At 45.3% G+C, this 16,808-nt stretch overlaps 1 protein-coding gene across 8 annotated transcripts in view; it reads right to left on the reverse strand.

Moving 5' to 3' along the window:
• TBC1D5 (TBC1 domain family member 5) overlaps positions 1-16,808 on the reverse strand; it is a 540,605-nt gene that overhangs the window by 23,580 nt on the left and 500,217 nt on the right. For all 8 annotated transcript variants that reach the window (XM_029214159.1, XM_029214153.1, XM_029214160.1 and 5 more), the window contains one exon: positions 10,855-10,954. In XM_029214159.1, coding sequence (XP_029069992.1) covers positions 10,855-10,954 — 100 coding nt within the window. The remainder of the gene's footprint in view (positions 1-10,854; positions 10,955-16,808) is intronic.

Here is a 16,808-nt window from a genome sequence, read left to right on the forward strand (position 1 = left end):
CCTCCCTTCCTGTGCTTTCCTTTGCTGAGACGCCAGCAGCCACAGCCTAGATCCTCACAGCCGCCGCACCGTCTCTCAGGTCTAAAGAGGTGGCAGGGCTGCTGCGTGGGGGGACCCCAACCCCACCCTCCAACCCCTCCTCACCGACGGGTCCCAGAGGTTGCGGTGCGCCCTCCCTCGCCGCCAGCGGTGGTCACGTGACCGTGAAGCCCGCGGAGGGAGCCTCTGGAAAGCTCCCCACGGGGACTGGCTCCGTCTGTGCCTTTACGTTCCCCACTCGTGCTGCCTGAAAGGCTGGCAGGAACCCTGCAGGTCACCTCGCAAGCACCTGGGTGAGGGTCACCGCCCAGCGCTGTGGGCGTGGCCGGGAAGAGCCCGGGGCCCCAGCACATCGCAGAGCTGCCATACCTGCTCCCACGGCCTGCCTCTGGGCTGCTTTGACTTAAGAAAAAAATAAATAACCTCCTGGTGTGTCTATTCTACTGTTTTGGGGGTTAATGTGAGTAGCGGCTGTAATCGTGTCAAAGGACTACAAACTGGGTGGTTTAAAACCAAAGAAATGTATTCTCGTTCCAGAGGTGCTAAGTCAAAGCCAAGGTGCCGGTGGGGCCTCGCTCCCTGCAGGCTGGAGAGAAGTCTTCTTTCCTGCCTCCTCCCGGCTTCGTCTCAACTCGATGACACTTGTCAAGACCCTCTTTCCAAGTAAGGTCACATTCACGGGTTCCGGGTGAACATGAATTGGGGGGAACACTTCTCGACTCAGTACAGCAGCCACGCTGCCTACCTGTCACACAGGATCAAAGTCATCCCGTTCCTCTAATGAAAGGGGACCAAGGTCAAGGGCGCACCTGGGAGGACAGGAGCCCAGAGCCTTGGTATCCTCAGCAGTGCACTCCCACCCGACAGCTCTCCAGCCCGGTTCTTTGGATTGGATCAAAGTTCACCTTTTTGAAGGGGATGAAAACCAGGAGCTTCTCCCCTGAAAACCCACATAAAATGATATAAAATGTTCACTTAATTTTAAGGCTAAACCTCTCCTGTAATCAACTGAGCTGACTAGCTGTGCAATCCAGGGTACAGAAATCCAAGTCAAAACAAAAGGGCACCTACAGAGGCTGCTAAGTGTCCTGAATACAAGAATTTTTATTTACCTCACAAAGTAATGACCGTGTAAATCCTTTGCCTAGCCACTTCCACTATATGCTGATTCAAGGCAGCGTTTACAACCATTTTAGTAATATAGAACTTCTCAGTCACAAATGCACTGCATGTAAAAATAGAAAAACATAATGGTCTCTTTTCATACCTTATAATATTGAAGGCAGAAATGTGAAGTGTTTAAATTTTCAATGTAGTGCACATTTTTCCTTCTAGTAAGAGGCAGAAATAATATAAATGATGATATAAAGGTTCTTTCTTTTTGTTTCTGTGTAGAAGGAAGGTTATGTTCTTTATAATCTCCTTCTATTTAAGCATTACCTATTACAGATGTTGGGGCACTGAAACTAAAGGGGAAAAACCTCACAAAACTAACTGCTTCTGTGGAAATTACACAAAAATCTCATCAACATCACAATCCCATGGGGTCTCCACTACTTTTAATGAAATGTCAATGCCGCAAAAAATGGGTCTCTCTCTCTAAGGATAATGGAAATGGCACACGAACTACTTTTTCAATTTCCTAAAATTCTTTTCAATGCTAAAATAAAAGTGTTTTCATCTATATGCCGGGTACAAAGATAACAGAAGCCTATATTCCTTAAGAAGGGCAGGAAAAGGGGACAAAAGGAGAACTCACATCTATCTACAGAGGAGGTGAAACTGGGCGGGTCATTTAACCTCCTTGTGCCTGAGGGGTAATAACAGACCTCTCCCCAGAGGATCCGTGTGAAGCATAAACAAACAGCACAGCACCCAGGCCACTGCAGGAGCTCAACACCCGGGAGCTTCCATGTCTACACAGCCACCTTACCTCATCTGACTATCCCAACAACCCTTCTGGATGAGGGCCATCATCCTATCATAGAAATGGGAGCCCAGCTGAGAAATGCCAGGTCTCTCATGTGAGGTCCCATGACTGGACAGAGCTAGGATCAGATTCCGGATTGGCTGGGCTCCTGAGCCCTCCTGACACACACGATTTATGCATATGGCACTGATGGGGAAGCTGGAGATACGAAAAGGCACAGGATGGAGTCCTGGCAGTGACTCGACTGCCTTGAGATGCCAGTGCCCTTTATCTGGTGGTGGAACTGACCTAAGGGAGGTCAGCCAGCGGCAGGAAGTCACCTTTCACCTCTCCCAGAGCTTTCCGGAGCACTGGAGTGGTCATCCAACAGCCTGGACTTTGATGACCCTGGGCCATGATACTGATGGGTCTGTGTGTCACTAAACCTATCAGTAACATGCGGGTGACACCTGCCTTGGAGGTTAGAGGAGATAATCGAAGTGGTCCACGTCTATCATGCTGCCTTGCTATGATTATTATTGCTTAGTATGTTGTTGTTGTTTCTTTCACCAGTTCCTTAAATACCCAGAGAAGTGGATTCTGCTCCCAGAGGTTCTCTCATCTCTGACAGAGATTTAGTCACCCTGACTTCTGACAATAAGGGACGGCCCCAGAGGAAATACACAGGCTGTTACAAACCAGAGGGGGCACGGGTATGGTTGCCCTAGGGTCACACGCGTCCAGAGAGTGGCGGTGCTTTAAGAAGTGACCATTAGTCAAGGAGGGGGGCAGACCTGTACTTTGTCACTATTGGCTTTGGCTGGACCATTATTAGCAAAGGGATTTCTGCCCACAGAGGGTGTGCCATAGTTGTCCAGTCTTGGGAGAGGGCAGGTCTAGGAGAAGACTCGTAGGCGTCAAATTCATCCTTTAATCCGCGGCGTCTATTTCTGGGTGTCCCTGCAATGCCGCTCCCCGTCTAGAAGGCCCTTCTACTCTCCTCCTAACACCACACCCTCCTTCTCTTCAAAGCCCACCTTAAAGCTGTTCAAGCGTCAGTCCTTCCCTCCGCAAGCACCCGCTTGATGGACTCTCCTGCTTCATCTTTCATGCTTGCAACTGTCATCCAGAGATGAGGCTTGAAGACGAAAAGTTTCCTGAAACTGCACAGTTCTGCACGGCAAGTCCTGGACTCCAGGTCTTCTGGTTGCAAATGTGGGTGGTGTAGGTTCACGACATCCCTTGACTTTGAACCCACCATCCCTGCCAATGTTTCTGAGATCACTGGTGCTCCAGGAGGACTGTGCCTGCTTCCTGTGAAGCCACGTGTCACTTCAGGTATTTCTAACAAGGCATATTCTCTGTTGCGCTCTGTCTCCCTACTTTGAAGTTTGGTCCACTCTTTCCATACACATTGAGCTCTATTTGAAAAGCGCTCCCCCACTTCACCCCACCCCAACCTCCTTCACCCCGAGCCTGTTTCTACATCAGAGAGCAGGTACTTAGGAAATATTGGCCGAATGGCCGATGCGAGGCTTTCCCGCCAACATTAGGGCTGATTTTTATCTCCTGAGGAATAGATGGAGGTGAGAGATTTCTCAGGTGAAGAGTTAAGGGCTACTAATCCGATCAAGCAGATCCTGGATTGGAAAGTGGGAGGGGCGGGTGAAGGGAAGTACAGTCACTGACGGTCTACTGAGGGCCAAGGACTGAGTCCGGGGCTTTGCGCTCAGTATTTTCTTAAAAAGCAAACAGCAGATCACACAGAAAATATAATCAAGGGTCCTACTTTGCATCCAGCTGCCAGAATGGCTGAAGACCCTGAACTCAGCACTGGGAGAGGAACAGTCCGTAGGAAAACCCAAGGGAAGGCTAGGCAAACAACGCGTATTGCACTGAGGCTTAATCTTCGGGTCAATCAACAGTTCTCCAAAGTGAACTGAGTATGCTCAGCACAGAGTTTCAAATCTGTACTGGTCTCAACCATTTCTGATTCTTCTCTCAGGATTTCCCTCCCTGCCAGCCAGAGGCTGGCACAGAAGCACGGCTCTTCAAGGTAAAATCTGTCCTGTTCACGATACGGCTGCCACCTTTGGGTCAACCAGAAGAGACTCTGCACATACTTTTCAACTTAAAAGGTCTCTAAGCTCCAGTAAGGGTTAGGTGCCTTTGCCAGAATACATATTTCTAAAAATAAAAGCAGAAACACACCTAGGACCTCACTAATAGGAAATATCCTGGGGTTTCTGTAACCACCGCGTCTCATTTGGGAGCAATGAGATAAAAATAACATCATTTAGTCAGACAAGACCCTTTGAATTGGGTTGAAGATGGATATGTTTTTTGTGAATTGCAGGCCATAAGGTTTTGCCCACCTGAGGACTGGGGACAGTCAAGTGCCACACCTCAGCTGGGAGTGAAACACAGCCATGGCAGTGAATACGAACCTCCTTACCTCCGCTCAGGCCCCCTCTCCCCACTCACAAGCCCTTAGCTCAGCATGAGACACTTGTGGTGGCCAAGAAGTCCTTGAGCCTGCGAGCTGTTGGTGGCAAGCCTGTTTCTACTGAGGTGGGGGGGGGGACAAGTCTTTTGCTTCCTGGGTCATCGCTGGAGAGGCCGGGGTTGGAGGAGGTGGAAAGGCAGCCTGATATGGAGGTGGGAAAACAGGTGTTGCAGTCAGACACAGTTTAAGAAAGACAAAGGATTTGGGAATAATCTTCAAAAAAGAGAAAGAGAGTGAAAGATATTCAGTTTGGAAAAGCATGGGGGAAAACGGAGAGAGCCATAAAATGGAAAACAAAATGATGCAAGATGAATCATCCATACTGAGGCCTTGTGATCAGGGACGTGTTCTCTGAGCCAGGAAAGGATAAGGTAGCGTACAGTTGGCTAAGTTTTTCTCAGTAGGTCTAGGGTTGGTGCAAGGAAGATGCTTCCAAGGCTTCTGATAATACAACTGGGGGGAAAATGCCTTCCACGACGAGACAGCAAGGCTGGAAAGAGGCTGAGAACAGCACTGGATGTGGCCAGGGAGCTTGTGAGCTCTCCACCCACAGAGCTCCTGCACGTGTGCCTGCAGTGTGGGGTTACGGATGCATGACCGCGCTAGCAATACATTAACTGAATCTTGCCCCGATTGTGTAAGTTCTCTTGCTCCTTGCTGCTTGGAGTCTGTCATGGGCCAGTATCACCAGGTGTCCTGGGGGCTGTTAGAAATGCAGATCTTCAGGCCCCGGCTCAGACCTACTGAGTCAAAATCTGCATTTTTAACAAGACCCTCAGGTGAAGTATATCTTATCCTTCTACAGAGGACTATGCTACCCACAATTAAATGCAGTGTTTCAAATTCTTAAAAGAATTACAAGAAGCTTTTATCACAGTGTGGTTGACAGAGGGAAAGCTGTCTGGTGATCACATTTTCCTTCTGTGTTTCTCAAATGTCATTAGTTAACTGCTTGCTGAACATTTCCAAAGACATCAATTGAACGCTGTTTTTGTAAACATCAGCAAACGAGATGCATAAAGCTCTTGCAGAGGCTAATAAACTGATTTTCAAAAATGGCCTCCTCTTACAGCTAATTCTTGCATAAACATTAGGACAAGTACAAAATCAGTAAGGATGTGTGCCATAAAGCAGCAGATCTGAAGTCCAACTACTGATTCGAGTGTGGCCTCAGCAGGATCATCAGTGGAAGAGAGTCCAAGGCCTGGGATGGGGTCTGGGCCCCTGGCACCAGCGAGCTGTGTGTCACTCATCCTGCCCGGGCCTTGGTTTCCTTATCTGTGAAATGAAGAACGGCCGAGACGGCCTGTTGGGGGTCCACATCTTCAACAGTCTAAGATCCTATGGGCTACAGAACTCTAATTTCCCTTAATTCATTGCATTTAACCCTCCCATTGTCTGTGTGAACCACCAATGAAAGGGCAAGCTGCCGGAAACTAGTGTAAATACCAAACAGATGAGGGGAAACACCTCCCCTGGGAGCAGGCAGGGTGAGCGGCAGCCCAGCTGCTCACAGATCAGAGAAGTACAGGCAGCTCAGCCACGTGCAATTAAATTACGTGTGAACGATGGCAAACCTAAAAATAGCCTGACTCAGCCACGGAGGTTCCTGCTGTCAATGGTTTTCAGCTCAACTGTCAGGAGTGACTATAGCAACAGAAAAATGAACATGTGAAAAAGTCTTCTAAAGTTGACAGGAAAAGTTTAGATTTAATAAAACACAGATTTTCACTTCCCGTCTCTAAATCTTTGAATTCACATAGCTCACTTATGTGGAGGTAATGAAATGGGAATTTTGGTAGAGTTTTGAGAAGACAAATACTTTTTCAGTGTTGGCTTCCAGAACTATAAGGAAATAACTGCTAACCAGTCAATTTTATTACCTCTACAATTAAAGGACCATTTAAACAAATGCCTTTATTTAATTTTAAACTGAGATGCTCTTCTCTGTATTTGTTCTGTTATAAAAATAGCCTTCAACTGTACTTGACATTTTAAGATATTATTTCATGTCTGATGATAACATAGGTTGATATGGCATTCTCTTGAAATGAAAGGAATTTAGTGAAAATAATTAACATTAGAAAAGGGTGCAGAGCAGTAACTCCCAGGATGAGTATGTGAGGCCGCTCTCACGGCCCTCGGGAGGCTCATGTCACGGTGGCCTGCAGACGCACCACTGGGCTCTGACAAAGATGCTTTTGCTCAAAGAGCTCACACACCTAATCTGAGGGCCGGCAGATCCAAAAATCCAGCATCTTTTGGCATGATTTGATGGAAGAATATTCGAGTAGGTTTGGGGAAGTGTGGTACTGTTCCCAGCTCTCCTGCTAACTAGCGGCGGGGCCCGAGACCGGTCACTACTCAGCTCTCCGGTCATGGGCTGGCTGAGTTTCCCAGGCTCGTCCACCAGAAGGGACAGTTAAGAGTTAAGGGGAAAGAGGGGGAGGATTTGTGCTGAAAACCCAACCTGTGCTGGGCTTTAAAAACATACTAGTCTTGGCAACCAGCTGGCAAGAGATTGATCTTTGTATCTCCATTTTATATATGTAGACGCGATCATAAGCACGCTGATCTCACAGGTGACGGAGCCTGGTTTCAACCCTGTGTCTGTCTGATGCCCACGAGGCTGTCTCTCCTTCTCAGGTACCACTGTGGCCGCTCTTACCGCTGACTCTTGCCTGCAGTGTAAAGACTGACCCCCAGGTGCTAGTTACACGCACTTAAAGGCATCTACAGATTTTCCAAGCATAGAAGACTAGGTCCCTTAGAAAGTCCCTCTATACTCTTCCTTTCACTCAGGCCACCACTGTTAATGGTTACTTTCACATCAAATGTATTCTATTGTGCCACCTGCTGTTTTCACTTCACAATATATTATGAACACCTCCTTATGTTAATAAATATTTTAATCTTTATAAAGATTGCATTACTATATTATAATCAATCACTTAGTCATGGATTTTTCACTTGTGCCTATTTTTGAACTACTTTAATAATCAGGAAAAACAGAAAAGGTCATATGGAAAAAATACTAGGGTATTAAAGTCATTTTTAAAGGATATAATTTAAAAAGTAGATCAAGAGCTTCACCTCAATTAATCTTCGTGTTTTCCTCAAAGTTTTGCTTACAGTCAAAACTGCCTACAACCCGGGAACACCCTTTAATAAACCAGCGTTATATATACAGATGAAATAAAATGCATGTGCAGCCCCCAGGGCCACAAATTCTCGGTAGCAACCCTCAACCCTGCTGTAAAAATGCAGTCGTGCTATCTGTATGGCAAAAAGAAGTCGACAGCCATGTGAAGGGATTCTGGCTGAAAGTGAAACATATACACAAAAACAAATCTAGTTTTGTGGTTAGCTGAAAATTCACAGCTGGGTATGGGCTTTTCTTTAATTAAAGTGCTTCCCCCTCCCATGCAATGAGAAAATGCTCTTCTGGTGCTGACTGAAAGAACAAAAATCAGAGCAAAAGCTGTTTGAAAATTCTGAGGCTTAAGTAAAGTTGCTTTAAAAGCTGCTATGTGGCCCAAACAACTTGGAAATATCCTACTCTAGGATTTTGCTAGAGTTCCAGTACATCTTTTCAGTCACTTCTTTGTTCTCCTACTTTGGTCAAAACCAAAAATCAAGTAACACGAAGGTCACCCATTTAGCTGGAGAAGGAAAAAATACACACACGTGCATGTGCACACACACATGCCCACACTTACTTTAAAATTAAAATTATATTTAAATAATTAACTAAAACTAGTTATGTAATACATATCAGTTATTTATACATAAACTGCCTCTTCGTTACTTCTTTTTGAAGCATTTTATTTTTTTATTGCAGTATAGTTGCTTCACACGGCTGTGTTAGTTTCTGCTGTACAGCAAAGTGAATCAGCCATACGTATACACACATCCCCTCTTTTATTTGGATTTCCTTCCCAGTTAGGTCACCACAGCGCACTGAGCAGAGTTCCCTGCGCTGTACAGCAGGTTCTCATTAGTTATCTTTTTCATACATCGGAGTGTATATATGTCAACCCTAATCTCCCAATTCATCCCACCCCCTTCTTTTTGGTGCATTTTAAACTGTGATGCTATAAGATTCATGTAAAATCAATTCTATATGAATTTTAAAAAGTGATCATAAAGAAACATATAGAGTTTTGAAGGGGGTGGAAGCAGGTGTGACGGGGAACCTCTCTTTCTGTGATTACAGATACTACCCTTTTGATCACCTACCGCGGTTTGTCCTGCAGCTTCCCCCTCCTGAGCCCTTTCTCTGGAGGAGGGGTCAAGAGAGCAGAAAGAAGGCGGAGGATAGAACAGGGCCCAGCGAGCGGGAGGCCGCGCGACACTTGGTTCAAGCACCTCTCTAAAGCCGTAAGAGAGCGTGTATTACTGGCTCCAGGCCAGTATGTTTTAGGCTACATCCAGACGACAGCCATGTTGGCCACATGTCATGGACTCAGGACCCAGCAGGCTGGGTGACTGATAGAATCTGAGGTATAAAGTCTATATTCATCCCTCTTGAGTTTTTTCATTCTTCTAAAAAAGAGGAAGGACGACTGAATTTTGGAGACAAGTGAGGATTGTGTTCCTGATTTATCATTGAGACCAACTTGCCAGAGCAAAGTCAAGTACAGGAACTTAATTATCTGGATAATTTTGGCACCAGGAATTCACTTTGCCTTTGTCTCCATTACTCGGCTAATTCAAATGATTAGATTTTGCCTGGGCTGTCACTGTTATTCCTACATAAAGTGTTTGTCTATAATAAGCTTCGTGTTCTACAAACAACTGCTCCCTGAGTCTAGGAAAACCAAGGACTGAGCTTCAGGGCTGTCTTACACTTACAACAGTTATTTAAACACTCCTTTAAAGGGTGAAAAGTAGGAATTTATACCATATGCTTGTACATGTGTGAAAGGTTATATAAGATTCTTCATTTGAACATCATTTGTAATGTTAAAAGACTGGCAACATCTTAGGTGCTCATTAGTCTGGGGTTAAATGAATTATGATACAGCCATATAATGAGATTCAATGCAGGTGTAAAAAAGCATGAGGCCACTCTGTATTCATATAGAAGTGCTCTCCATAGTACAGCGTTCAATGAGAAATCAAAGTGCAGAACAGTGCGAGGATTATGCTCTACTTGCACTCTGAAAGGGTAAGTGCAGGGTTATATTGCTTTGTACAAACATAGTTTATTTCTGAAGGATAAACACGAAACTGATAAAAAAAATGGCTGTTTTCAATCGTCAAAAATAGGATTGAGCTGTGAAATATACATGATTTTCGTCTGTTTTGTTCACTAGTATTTCTCCAGTGTCTAGAAAAGGGCCTGGCATGTTGCAGGCGCTCAATATTTGTGGAATAAAATGAAGAAAAATTAAAAAAAACAAACAAACATAAAGTCTATCTTCAGCGAAGGCCCCAGAGATGGGCCACGCTCATGGCCCCTGCCAGCGGGAAGAGGCCTTGGTAGGTTCTCTTTGGTTTCCCCTCATAGGTGTGGTACGTCCTGATTTCTCACAGTGCTTGGTATTGCCACTTCTCCACACTCACCAGGCAGCATACTGGCCATTTCCATGAGATTACATGTCCTGTTTTCCTAATTTGCTCCCAAACTACAGATACTAGACACTGGAGAATGGAGAAGGAAAGGATGTCCATAAGTGGGCTGAAAATAACCACAGTATGGATTATAAAAGTTCTGCAAGCAGAATGGAGTTCCTGAAGCAATACACAGGTGGTCCAGCAGAGACCTCTTCTAATACAAAATACAGAACTTTCACAAATGTAGAGAATAAGGCCTGAAGACTCTCTCATGTGACATATGGACAACTCACACGTAAACTCAACTTCAAACTAAGACTTCTTTTTTTTTTTTTTAAGACATTTCTTAAAGTATAGGCACAGTCAGAAGTAAGAAAAGGTCAGGGTCCTGACATGCATTTTGGGCAGGTGGTTAAAAACATATACTTAAAAATATAACGAAAGCACTGTCAACATAATCATCACATGAGTGACGATAGGCAGGTTAGCACAAGAGTAGAGCTGACCGTCTGATCTTGAAAGTTCAATATTTCATTTTGGTTTGGGGCAGAGAGATATTCACAAAGGGCAGTGTAGCCGTTAAGAGCTGAAATCTAGAGTCAGACTGCTTGATTTTGAATTTCTCCTCTACTCACTGGTGTTATAATTTGGGGAAACTGTATTAATCTCCGTGCATCAGTTTCCTCATGTGCACAAGGTGGATAGTAATCGTACACCTACTGCAGCTCTGCTGTGTGGGTTACATGAGATAATTGACGTAAAGCGCTCAACACCGGCCCTCGCGGCTGGGCTATTACTGTCACGACTGTCAGCGTGCCCAGGGCCAAAGTACTTCACTCACCAAGATGAGTGTCCATCACCTTCGCACAGTATTTGCACATGGCATCCAGGTCATTCAACTGTCCTTGAAGGAGGGAAATCTGGGCTTCTAATTCTTCTTCCTAAAATGAAGGGAGCAAAGATATGAAAGCGAAAAAAAAAAAAAAAAATCAAAGAAAATCCCCAAAGTCCTCCAAATGATCTGGACTGTTAAAGAGCCACAGTGTCTTTTCAGCCCTAGACAGAACAAAAGAAAGCAACAAATAAACAACAGCAAACCCACTACTGCCACCACCAACAAACCAGAGTAAGGGTAAAGTGGAGGTTTAAAAAAATCTGGACTTGGGCTTCCCTGGTGGCGCAGTGGTTGAGAGTCCGCCTGCCGATGCAGGGGACACGGGTTCGTGCCCCAGTCTGGGAGGATCCCACATGCCGCGGAGCGGCTGGGCCCGTGAGCCATGGCCGCTGAGCCTGCGTGTCCGGAGTCTGTGCTCTGCAACGGGAGAGGCCACAACAGTGAGAGGCCCGCATACCACAAAAAAAAAAAAAAAAAAAAAAAAAAATCTGGACTTCTAATTGAATGCCAGCTTTGCGCCACGTGTAAATGTTTACCCATACAACCTTGTATTACAGAAGTACATAAAATATCTTCAGTAACTGTGGAGCCACACAAATTGAGAGTAAATGGGATTTCAGTGGACCCTACTCCTTAGGCAGCTGGTACGAGAGAGACCATTACATTTTCTCACACACATTTGAGACACCAAAGATTTCCATTTGTTTCAGACAAATCTCATCATTTTCTAGACAATGATAATCTCTTAAAACGTGAGATTTCCCAAAGCACTTGGAAAAGTTCTGTCCCCACAGCCCATAATTAGCTGCTCTTAACGTTTCCTCTCTTGGTAGGATACTAGAGGATCGTATTTATTTGACTGTTTCCAGGAAAAAAAAACTCTGGGTGGGATAATTATCTAAACGGTAAAAGACAATCTAACTGTAACAAAAGGATAAAACGTGGGTTTTGGGTTTTTTTTTTTTAAGAGAAAAAGGAATACATGCAAAAAAGTTCCCAAGGAAATTTCGAAGATTAAGGGAGTTTTTCTCAGAGAAAGAGTAATCCTCAAAGCTGGAGGAGGCTAGCAAATTGATTTTCGAGTGTTAGACACTTTTCTTTTCACATTAAGAATCCTCTGTGTCATCAAAAAAAAGGGAAGAGAAACCTCCCAAGAGATACTTTTTCTTAGAGACTGAATATAATTTGACACATAGATGGAAATTAACAGTTGAAAAGGTTACTTGTAGGTGTACCACATTTAAGCAACACACATAGGCAGCACTGTTTTTAACGGCTGCCTGGAGGCTGAGCCCTTAGGAATATGCATTTAAATGCTTGACGCAGAAAACAGACATAGCCATAGCTCTAAAAACAAATTACTGTGAAATGCCCACTGTAGGATTACACAAGCATGAACCATGTACTTTATACATCCCACAAGGCGAAGCAGCCTCTCTTCTGATACTCAAGTAAAGACAAATGCAACCAGGAGAAGCTCAGACAGAGAATGATTACTGGGGCCTTGGGTAGGTGGTTTCAGGTCATTCTTCTTCTCCTTTGTGTCTGCACAAACTTGAGTTTCCCCGTTCTATCAGGACCCTACAGGAATCACAGAAAGAAGGCTACATCTGTGGGTTAACCCTGGTTGCGGTTCGTCTCCAAAGATGGCCACCATCCATTCCTTCCCTCCCTCGATGGACATGCTGTTCCGTTCATCAAGAGGTAGTGTCTATTTCTCCTCCCCTCGAATCCTGGCTGGCCTGTCACTTGCCTTGATCCAGAGGATGCAGCAGAAGTCAAAGTGTTCCAGCTGGGGGCTCGTGTAAGAGGCCTGCCAACTTCTGCTTTCTTCTGCTTGCACTAGAGGAAGAGGGCTACCATAGTTAGTTGTCAAGAAGCTCAGGCTAGGATACTGAAAGGGAGGAGAGACAAAATGGAGAGAAAGAGGCCACAGGAGAAGCAGTGAGGTTCTAGACACGTGAATGGCGTCTTCCTGGACCCTTCAGCTCCACCTGTCTGAAGCCAGCCAAATGAGTAACCCAGTCAGCATCGTGTGGAACGGAAGAGCAGCCTAACCCAGCCTTGTCCAGATGCCTGACCGGTAAACCTATGAGAAGTAACAATGCCATTTTGAGGAGCAGGGTTCGGGGGTGGTTTGTTGCGTAGCCACAGATAACTGACATGATGGTGGAATGGGAAGAACACTAGAGTGGTAGATGGCACGAGGAAATCTGACTTCTATTCCTGGTCCTGCCATTAACAAGTCATGTCAACTTCAGGAACCCTCTACCCAGTCTGGGCCTAACTCTGGCACCCTCTGGAGAAGGCAGAAGTTAGATACTTTGCTCCCAAGGAGTTTACAAGCTTGGAGTTGGAATAAGAAAGGTATATAAACTAGAGGATGAGGGAGAGTACATGAAAGTCTTACAAAGAAATAAGAATAACTGCCCTGGGAATCCTGATCCCCGCCTCCTGTCCCTCCTATGGAACAAGTCACCTTTTCAATGTGTCACAGTTACAAACCCAACTGGAAGAGTCTCAAACTGTACTGAGGCCAGCTCGTGGAAGTCTTTCGAAAGAAGGGGACCCAGGTATGGCCAGAGTCTGTCCTTGCACTCGGCTACCATTTGGGGTGCTGAGAGCCCAGAATGGACTAAAGGACACCAGGAACGTACCACCTCCTGGCTTAAAAACCTCTTGTCTATTTACTCTATGTATTAGTTTAGTTTGGATTAAGCCATCACTTCTTATAAGATGCAAAAGCCCTTGGGAGCCTTAATCCCCAGCAGTCATTCCTACCTGGACGGATTTATTGTATTCAGTTTGTTTTCCTTTTAAAAGCTGGGAGGGAACAAGAGCTGGAGGGGACGCAGGCCTTGCCTGTGGGTGGTGAGGCACTGACAGCTGGAGGGAAGTACGGAGCTCAAGGGGGTCTCTTCCTCCAAACGCGATACCGGGCTGGTAGGAACATGACTGTAAGGAAAATGGGCTGAGGCTGGCGCCCTCTGAACTGTGCAGTGCACAACCTGAACAAGCGCACGGGGCAGACCCGAGAGCACGGCAGCGGAAAGCGTGTGCTGGCTGAGCACACGGGGATATAAGACACAGTCTTCCAGGCGTGCACTTTTGCGTAGGATACTGATGGCAAGTGAAGAGCATCTTGCTTGCCAAAATCCTGAGTAAACCTCAATACAAATGGAATCTGCTCTGTAGAAAATGGCAGTTTTCATTAATTTAAACCTTTTTTTTTTCTTCCAAAGGAAAGCTGACACTAAAGCCCAATTATGAGATAAGAGGAGCATTCTGGTTGAAACAGGTTGAGGGGCGCAAGGACCTCTTCCGTTTGACAGTTTGAAATTCAGTGTATGATCTCTCTAGAGTTTGCTTAATCTTAAAATATTCCTAAGCCCTTCAACAATCACTCAGACTTTATAAATAGAAATGGCATCACTTGGAGGCAAAAGGGTGGCTTGTCATTTATTCTTCACTCTTTCATATAATTACAGATAAAAGAAGAGCTGAGAATCAAGCTTCTAAAATTGTGAGAACTGACTTTCCATTTCTATCTTAGCTTCTCAGGCTCCACATGCCTCCCGGCTAACATGCTTCAGACACTGACAGCTTTAGTCAATTGTTTTCATTAATGGTCCTCTGTAATCAAAAACAAATGCTTGGCTAATTGCCTTGAGGTTTTATAAAAACAACCGATTAGTGTCATTTTTATGTATAAATAAGACATGAAGAGAAACGCTTACTATATTTACTTTCACATACATGTTCTGTTACAGGAGGGAGGATGGTGAAACAGGGCGGAATTCAGGGGAAGACACACCTGGGTTTGAATCCTCTTTCTACCAGTTACTGGCTGTGTAATCTTGAACAAGTTGCTTAATTTCTTGGTCCCCTCAGCCCCACTTGGCAGTATTGGTGGGAGAACCAAATGATAACACATGGAGAGTGTCTGGCAAAGAACAGGTACTCCATAAAGGCAATTATTCTTTTTTTAAACATTTTTTTTATCAGGTCAAAACAATAAAATGGATTTTAAATACACAGGTCTATGATTCACTCTTGGTTTAAAACTTTTATGTGGCCCAGCCCAGAAAGATGAATTAGGGCTTGGGAGCCCATTATTGTCTTAAGTTCTGGATAATAAACTGATGTGTAAGGCAAGAAACTGATGGAGGATTATGAAGTAGGGTGGTGTGCAGACCACGTGTGCAACACACAGCACCAGATGGATCTGGCAGCCCTGCAGAGAAGGACCAAGGATGAGGGCCGTCCCATCAGAAGAGGAAAACAGCCGTCATCTAGTCCTTTTATAGTGGTTATAATATGCCTGACCCTGCGCTTCACGTGCATGAACTCATTTAATCCTCACAATAAACCTATGAGGTAGACCCTCTCATCACGTCCTACATGAAACGTGGTCTCCTCTGTAAGCCACGTTCTCTGGAAGTGATGCCAAGGTTGACAAAGCTGTTTCAGAACCCAAGTCACTTAGCCCACGACTCCTATTTCCCCATGTATATATATTCTTTCTTATGCTTGATTACTGCTAGGACTTACAAGGAATAACCTCGTATCTCAAGTTTCCTTTAAGAGAAATTCACTATTTCCAATGTTAAGTCCTAACCCCAAATGGCTTACTAAGTTATTTTCCTTCAAAAACACTCAGGTATGATTGGCTGTGTTCCATTTAGTTTGCGGAATGATTTCTGCTTGGACTGTATCTGGAGAAATGTTTTTTGAATTTGCTTTTTAAAAAGTGGTGCTTCTGGGCTTCCCTGGTGGCACAGTGGTTGAGAGTCCGCCTGCCGATGCCGGGGACACGGGTTCGTGCCCCGGTCCGGGAAGATCCCACGTGCCGCGGAGCGGCTGGGCCCGTGAGCCATGGCCGCTGAGCCTGCGCGTCCGGAGCCTGTGCTCTGCAACGGGAGAGGCCACAGCAGTTGAGAGGCCCGCGTACGGCAAAAAAAAAAAAAAAAAAAGTGGTGCTTCTACCACCATTCACCCCCAAATAGTTGATGCATCATTACACTTCCACTCACATAGTATATGTCTCAAATGTTTAAATTGTTTTATAATATATGGATTATATATATCAATTTTGTTAAATGCTTCAACATCTTTGTGTTCTTTCTGGGTTAATAACAGGATAAGATTTTGCAGTTTATTGTTTATTCACTTATTCATTAATTTTTTCAACGAATATATTCATTTGTATTGTGCTGGCCCTTGTGGTAAATATAATAACAAACGAGACATGTATTCCAACCTCTGCAAATTTAGCAGGAGGTCAGACCTATACATCAGGCCAAGAGGGGGGTCAGGGAAGTTTTGCAGCAGATATGAAAAAAGAAACTTCACAGTTATGGGGAGGGCAGATGGCCTCCACAGAGGTAGAAATGAAGGCAGATTTTCTGGAAGAGGCAGCATTTTTGATGGGTCTTGAAGAAGGGGGACTTGGCTCAGAGGAAACGAAGGAAAATGTTTTAGGAGGCAGGGACCCAGTGAACAAAGGAGTAGAGTCAGAAAAGTTCGGGACACGGGCAAAGAGCCTGTCACTGAGTCGAGGAGGGCGTGGAGAACAGCGGGAGTGGAGGACCGGCAGGAAGGCTCCCCTCCCTCCCTTCCGTCCCTATTATTTCTGCTTCACATACTGAGGTTTCGGGGGCTGGGGCCCAACGCGCGCACTGCGGTGCCCACTGCCCTGACACGCTGCCATGCTCGTGATCACACAGGCGGCAGCAGGGTCCTTGTCCACGGACTAATGGAGACCCCGGCGCGCTTGGTTTGGAGAAAAGTGGGGCAGGAAGGGCACCAGGGTGGAGTTCCGCTGAGCTTCCGAGCGGGGTATCCTCAGATTGCAGAGCGGCAGACAAGCAACCGACACCGACTGGCAGGCAGCAGGAACA

The sequence above is a fragment of the Monodon monoceros genome, unplaced genomic scaffold, assembly GCF_005190385.1.
Source record: "Monodon monoceros isolate NGI ecotype Baffin Bay Population unplaced genomic scaffold, NGI_Narwhal_1 Super_Scaffold_11, whole genome shotgun sequence".
NCBI classification, from domain to species: Eukaryota; Metazoa; Chordata; class Mammalia; order Artiodactyla; family Monodontidae; genus Monodon; species Monodon monoceros.